Source organism: Limulus polyphemus, unplaced genomic scaffold (genome assembly GCF_000517525.1).
Source record: "Limulus polyphemus unplaced genomic scaffold, Limulus_polyphemus-2.1.2 Scaffold6343, whole genome shotgun sequence".
NCBI classification, from domain to species: Eukaryota; Metazoa; Arthropoda; class Merostomata; order Xiphosura; family Limulidae; genus Limulus; species Limulus polyphemus.
The window spans coordinates 26,968-34,885 of record NW_013671953.1 but is presented as its reverse complement, the minus strand read 5'-3'; the positions used below and the strand labels follow the sequence as shown (position 1 = coordinate 34,885).

The following is a 7,918-nucleotide window of genomic DNA, read 5'->3' as shown; positions in this document are numbered from 1 at the left end:
TTATGAGTTCCTTTAGACATCCTCTAGATGGGCTATATATGAGTTGTGTTAGAAGTTACTAGATGGGTTCTTATGAGTTCCTTTAGACATCCTCTAGATGGGCTCTATATGAGTTCTGTTAAAAATTACTAGATGGGATCTATATGAGTTCTGTTAGACGTTACTAGATGGGTTCTATATGAGTTCTGTTAGAAGTTACTAGATGGGCTATATATGAGTTCTGTTAGAAGTTACTAGATGGGTTCTATATGAGTTCCTTTAGACATCCTCTAGATGGGCTCTACATGAGTTCCGTTAGACGTCTTCTAGATGGGTTCTATAGGAGTTCTGTTAGAGGTCTTTTAGATGGGTTCTATATGTGTTCATTACTAGGCCGCAACTGGATAAAGACATTTTAAGTTTACTAGGCCACGTGTAGATAAAGACAGTTAAGCTTTACTAAACTACATCTGGATAAGGACATTTTAACTTTATTAAACCACAAGTGGATAAAGACATCTTAACTTTATTAAACCACAAGTGGATAAAGACATTTTAACTTTTCTAGGCCACAACAAGATAAAGATGTTTTAATATTATTAGACCACAAGTAAATAAAGTGGGAGTTAACCTAGAGTTAACTCCCACTTACCTCTATATACTAGGTTAACTCCCACTTAACGTAGTATGTAGAGGTAAGTGGAAGTTAACCTAGTATGCCAGACGAATGAAACCATCAGATTTTTGTGGGTGAAAAACGTGAAGGTTTATACTATATATATAGTATTTCTAATCCACTGGAGGTAACACTTGTAGCTCTAGTTTCTAGTTCCGCCCATGAAACTGAAAACTTCGTGATTTAACGTGATACACACAGTATCGAATAAACTATTCAGAACAGCTGAATAAAACAAGATATTAGCTCATCATGAAACGTGCAGTATCAGTCAAATCACACAGAACAACTGAATAAAACAAGATCTGATATCAACATGAAACATATAATATCAAACTAGATGTACTTCTGCGGGTCCCCGAAAGTGTTCTGTTTCGAGAATAAATAAAACCAAAATTAAGAGTAACAAATATTTATATTTCTTGCTTTTGAAGTTCATATGTCACGCTGTATACAGAGTGCATAATTCTTCTCCTAATTCATGGCATGCGCACGTTTTACTGACGTCACGACAGTACAAATCGAAAAGTTATGCGTCCCTTATGTGACATCATTTTAATGTATACTGACTAACTGACAGTCAACACATTACTGTACAGTGGTGTGAGTATTTAAAACAGGTGACCCCTCCAGGCGGTCTTCAGCCCCCTTTCGGGGAAATAAACTACACAGAACAGATGAATAAAACTGTAATACTTACATTAGTAACTGTAAACTCTGATAGTATGGAACATCCCCTAGTGTTGTTTCACACCTAAAGTAAAACATAAACCAAACCACAACAGTTGTTTCACACCAGTAGTAAAATCATTATCCAGACCACTACAATTATTTCACACCTAAAGTAAGAACATAACCCAGACCACTACAGTTGTTTCACACCTAAAGTAAGAACATAACCCAGACCACTACAACTGTTTTACACCTAAAGTAAGAACATAACCCAGACCACTAGAACTGTTTTACACCTAAAATAAGAACATAACCCAGACCACTACAACTGTTTTATACCTAAAGTAAAAACATAATCCGAACCACAACAATTGTTTCACACCTAAAGTAAGAACATAACCCAGACCACTACAACTGTTTTTACACCTAAAGTAAGAACATAACCCAGACCATTACAACTGTTTTATACCTAAAGTAAAAACATAATCCGAACCACAAAGTTGTTTCACACCAATAGTGAAATCATTATCCAGACCACTACAATTGTTTCACACCTAAAGTAAAAACATCATTCAAATTCTTTACTGCACACCACACCAAAAACTAAAGCAGTTACGAACTTCTAATACTTTACACTGTAATAAGTTACATTGCACATGTAGAAAATGCAAATATACGATTCCAATTAAAATCATATCTAGTTTTGACGCGTAATATTTCCTTGCACGTGGGGCTGCACGATATCACGTGACTAACAGCTTGGCAACATAGTCAGTTGAGTGCCAGCATGGCGACCAGATGGATATGTGCGACACTTTCCCCTGTCCTGCTAATTCTTTCGCTGTGTAGCTTTTTATGTCGAATCACGACATCAGGTAAGTTGAATTTACTTATCAAATTTTGTTACTATGTTAATATTGTATGCTGTGACCTAGAGAATTAAAAAGGTTTTTTTTTTTAATAAATGTAAACAATATTTTTGAAGCGTGTTCTAGTACGTCAGCTGAAAGCTTGGGGGCTGAGTGGTACTCATGGGCGGTAAGCTGGTTGAACAAAGCGCGGGCTTTACCATACAGTACACGGATAGAAGTTATTCAGATGCAGGGTGTTAACTGAAGATGTATTTATGGATGTTTTGTTCTTCCCGTTAAATCGAGGTTACCCGCTGTTCAATTTAAAAATTTAAATTTCTATATTTGATATCTATTGAAAAGAATTTTTCCGAGATTCTCTTGTCTTTATTTTAACTTTTCTACGTTGTTTCAGCTTATAAACAAAAATTACCATTTTTTTTGGCAGTTGTTGCATACAATGGATTTCATTTTACGACGACGTTTCAGGTAGTGACCACTGACCACTTCTTTCTTAACACAAACGTGACCACCACAACTAGACCAGTTTCTTCGTTTAATGCACATAAAGATAAATCATCATTTGTTTTTACAAAAACAAACATGAATATATATATGTATATTAGATTACGGGTGTACTTAAATCATGGTACTAATAAAAAATCTCTATATACATGTATTCATATACACTAAACACACATCATCTAAACAAATCATCTTTGTTGGAACTTCTTTTTTCTTTCTATTTTCGGAGAAAACAAGGAACAGAAGTTGATGCACGAGCCTCTCGTGAATCAATCCTTATTGTTGAAAGGAATATTTTGACTCTACTGGGCTTGGTGGAATAAAACAGCAGAAACATTGGTTTGTTTGCCGTTAAGCACAACAGTAGGAACATAAAGATACAAGTTACAGGTTACTGAGAGACGATTCTTGTTTGTCTATCAATAATGTGAACATACTGAGAGACGGTCCTTGTTTCAGTGTGACAAGAATGTGAACGTACTGAGAGACGGTTCTTGTTTGTTTAACAAGAATGTGAACATACTAAGAGACGGTCCTTGTTTCAATCTGACAAGAATGTGAACGTACTGAGAGACGGCCCTTGTTTTAATCTGCTGCTGAAAAATATGAGCTTAATGTTAAAATAACTTTATTTCAGAGTTTGCTGCAGAAACGAATTTTGGGTTAGAACCTCTCTGTTTCCTTCATAGTCTGCTACAAATACTACCTTGCTTTTTAAAGTTTCTTGTTTGAACTTGACAAGAGCGTACAGAAAACTTAAGACATAAACGTTGCCAGCTGTTTACCATCTTGCAAAATGAAAAAATAAAGAACAACAGAAGTTTTAAGATATATATTTTTTCTACCAGTATCACGTGATTTGCTAACGTATGTAGTTTAGTTTACAGTGTAATGGAAGGACATGTAATGTGATAACTTTAGTCTAATGGGCAAGTCACGAATATACAAACCACGCCATCATTAGTTACAAACGAACACAGTTCAGAGTGAAATTTGAAACGAAAGTTACTCTTATAAGTTAATCAAGGCCATTTCAATTGTACGTGTTAGCTCTGTGGTTTTCCAGAAATCAAGCTTGTAATAAACGCGAACTGATGATTTCGATACAGTTTTATGGTGTGTTTTTCTGCAGCAATGAACTTCTGATGTGGTAACGTGTGGTGAAAACATGAACTGTAGCTAGTCACTATATTGGGAAATCCTTCGATTCTTAGAAGAAATATAGATTTCAACTCAATCATCTTGTAAACAACGAATCGTTCATTCTACAAGCAAACCAACCAACACTCCATCTAACTAGCAAAGGTCGTAAATAAACTTGGAATAAAACGTCAGGATCACTTGGTCATGTACTTGGTCGTAAATAAACTTGGAATAAAACGTCAGGGTCACTTGGTCATGTACTTAGTTGTAAATAAACTTGGAATAAAACGTCAGGATCACTTGGTCATGTACTTAGTTGTAAATAAACTTGGAATAAAACGTCAGGGTCACTTGGTCATGTACTTGTCGTAAATAAACTTGGAATAAAACGTCAGGATCACTTGGTCATGTACTTGGTCGTAAATAAACTTGGAATAAAACGTCAGGATCACTTGGTCATGTACTTGGTCGTAAATAAACTTGGAATAAAACGTCAGAATCACTTGGTCATGTACTTGGTCGTCAGATGGTTTGTTGGTTTATTTGCTAGTTAGATGGAGTGTTGGTTGGTTTGCTAGTTAGATGGAGTGTTGGTTGGTTTGCTAGTTAGATGGAGTGTTGGTTGGTTTGCTAGTTAGATGGAGTGTTGGTTGGAAGTACATGACCAAGTGACCCTGACGTTTTATTCCAAGTTTATTTACGACCAAATATCTCTGGTGATCACATCTTTTGATTCCAAGACTACACCTAAGATTAAGTATGGCCAAGTACTTCTAAACTTTGTATTATATTAACTTTAAATCCCAAGAGTATCATATTCAATTTAGAGAAATTGTTGGTGTCGTATTGGTATTGAATTCACACTTGTTGAACAATGCTGCTGGTCATTTTGATCTTAGAGTTCTTTTGTTGTAGTAGGTGTCCTACATCAAGAAATTTTTTGTTGTAGAAAGGTCAACTTGGTTATATACAGATTAAGAACATATTCACAGGAATAGTCAGTTTGGTTGTATACAGATTAAAAACAGGCCAATAGAAACAGTCAGATTGATTATGTACATACTAGGAACAGATTAATAGAAATTTTCAGATTTGTTATACTCAGACTAGGAACAGATTAACAGAGTCAGATTTAAGGATTCAGCTTTCTTTTTGAGGAAACACCGTCCATGCTTTTATCTGTGTATTAACGAATGTGATTGGTTTCTTATATCTTTTGTTTGTTAGATATATTTTGTAGTTGAACTAGATATCAGTTTTGCATTTTGTTACCTAAAGTTTAAAATAATGATTGATGTTAAATCGCTTGAGAAATAGTCTCCGTCTAACTCTTACGTTTTTCTGCATGCCATAAAACGGAACGATATTCCTTATTTGGTTTGTAAATGCATGTTATTGATAAGCAAGCTAGAGATCGATGAACAACACTACTCGGTTTTCTTTTCTTCAACACTACTCGGTTTTCTTTTCTTCAACACTACTCGGTTTTCTTTTCTTCAACACTACTCGGTTTTCTTTTCTTCAACACTACTCGGTTTTCTTTTCTTCAACACTACTCGGTTTTCTTTTCTTCTTTCTCGGAAATATCACCTTACCGTTCATTATGCTGGCCACATTCTAGAACAGGGCTTCCTTTCTAAACTTATATTATTACACTTTTCTTAGAGTTTAATTATTTTAGTAAAGTTAGCATATTTTCTATTTGTTTGTTACCTATAGTTAGACCATACATTCCGATTGCTTCACGTTGCTTAGTAACCAACAGAACGTTACAGTGTTTGTTTACTGTCTATAGTTGGACTCTACGTATAGATTGTTTCATGTTGTTTATTAACGAACATAACGTTGCACTATGTTTCTACCACCTATAATTAGATAAATCTGGAATTCTTCACACAGGATTTACCAAAGCTTATAAATTCTCGGAATATTACATTTCTTCTCCAAGAATTAAGCTGAGAATATAAATCTTTATAAAGCTGAATTTTTTTTCAGACGGGATTCACTGAAGGATATGGATCCTTACTTTACTGAATGGTTTTATTCAAGGGTATTTTAGGCAGAGTAAACATGGTGCAATTTTGCTTTAATAGACTCTTTCTAGAATGGGACGACTTTTTTGGAAGGCCTCAAATAGTTTCACGTAGTCGTTTTTTAATTAAGTCAGATAATTTCAGGTTGCCATTTTTTAGTTAAGTCAGATAATTTCAGGTTGTCGTTTTTTCCTTTTTCGAATTTACATATCAATTATTTAGCTTCGATAAAATATAAATATTCTCTGTCCCAACAGAACGCTAGGAAACGTTAACATTCGTGACGTGAGATAATCTTATTTTTTTACGTCGTTTGGTGAGGCAATTCTGAAACCAAAGATGAATATAATCTTCCTCTCATACCTCTATTTAAAAAACGACAACCTGAAATTATCTGACTTAATCAAAAAACCACAACCTGAAATTATCTGACTTAATTAAAAAACGACAACCTGAAATTATCTGACTTAATCAAAAAACGACAACCTGAAATTATCTGACTTAACTAAGAAGAACATATAGATTATTTTAAGGTGAAGTATATAATGAAACAAAAAACATAACACGGTGGCTCAGCGAAAAGACTGAAAGCTTACAACTCTAGAAATCGGTTTTCGATACCTTCAGTGGGCACAGCACAGATAGCCCATTGTGTAGCTTTGTTTTTAACAATAGACAAGAAAAAGACAACAACCAATTTTCATTATCCCTGCACGCCTAAAATATTTTACGGTTTTCCAACTTCATTATAAAAGAGTATATAATTTCGGACTTATGCGAAGACAGACAAATAAATAAAAAGACAAATAATTAATTCATATTCTAATTAATTATTCAAACACTTGCGCGACTGTTTGGCAGTAATACACAGTCTCGAGGACAGTAGTTTTATTTAGTTATCACAGCATTCTTCAGAGAATTCAAGTCTGTCGAAGTAATAATCGGTGGGACTTCAGTAAAGCTGTTGGAATTTACTACCATTATCCTCTGCCCCCATTGGCTCAGTGGCATGTCTGCGGACTTACAATGCTAGAAACCGGTTTTCGATACCCGCGGTGGACAGAGCACAGATAGCCCGTTGTGTAGCCTTGTGCTTAACTTCAAACAAATAAACATTATCTCTCGTCTGTGCACAGGAGTGAACGTCGCCCTTGGAAACATATATTTGATATAACACACCACATAAAAGAAACAGACTACTAACTATAATGTGCCTAGTTTCCACCGCAGATTGAACCACATGTCACTAGTTAAGTGATTTTATATATAACTTAGAATAAATAAGAAAGCAACAGAAGAGGTCACTACACTCAATTCGTGACGTAATCGTGAATTGGATGTCCAGTGTCGTTAGTTTGTCTGTCTGTGTGATAATATATTTGTCCTTGAAATACACTGAAAAGATAACATAAGATCAAAAGTCAGTGTCATGAATTATTATATATTTTTCAAGTGTTACGTGAGAAGTATGGAAACTTTTACATTAACACTTCTCGAAATAGAATACTTTCAGGTGAAAAGGTCTAAGGTCACATTACTTAGCTGGAAGAGGATATGCTGGCAGAGAATATTATTTACTTCTACTCCGATTTGTTTTTTCTTTTTAAATTTCGCTTTGCTGTTAGTGGGCTATCTGTGCTATCGCCCCTAATTTTGAAGTGATAGACTAAAGGAAAGGCAGATAGTTAATGCCACCCACCGCCAACTTTTGGGCTACTCTTTTACCAATGATAAAAGGGATTGACTGTTATATTATAACGCTCCCACGGATGAAAAGGGCTAGCATGTTCAGTGAAGGGATTCGAACTCGCGATCCACAGCCCCCCTCACCCCGATATTTGTAATGAAAGAACATTTATTGCAATTGCCTTTAATTATACGTAGCGTTTATAGTGTACAGCAATAACATATGTCATATATGGTCAGTATATATATATATGAAAATCAAGTGATATAAGGTCAATGGTCAGAGAATAATCAAACAAGATCTGTACGAAAACCAACTGATATATGACCACAGTTAAGCGAACTACCGAGCA

At 35.0% G+C, this 7,918-nt stretch overlaps 1 protein-coding gene across 1 annotated transcript in view; it reads left to right on the top strand.

The window, feature by feature from the left end:
• Positions 1-2,110: 2,110 nt before the first annotated feature.
• The window catches only part of LOC106473626 (transmembrane protein 8A-like), a 32,755-nt gene continuing 26,947 nt past the window's right edge, over positions 2,111-7,918 (top strand). The window contains exon 1 of the mRNA XM_022402032.1: positions 2,111-2,202. Within this exon, the coding sequence (XP_022257740.1) occupies positions 2,115-2,202 (88 nt within the window). The 5' untranslated portion in view covers positions 2,111-2,114. The remainder of the gene's footprint in view (positions 2,203-7,918) is intronic.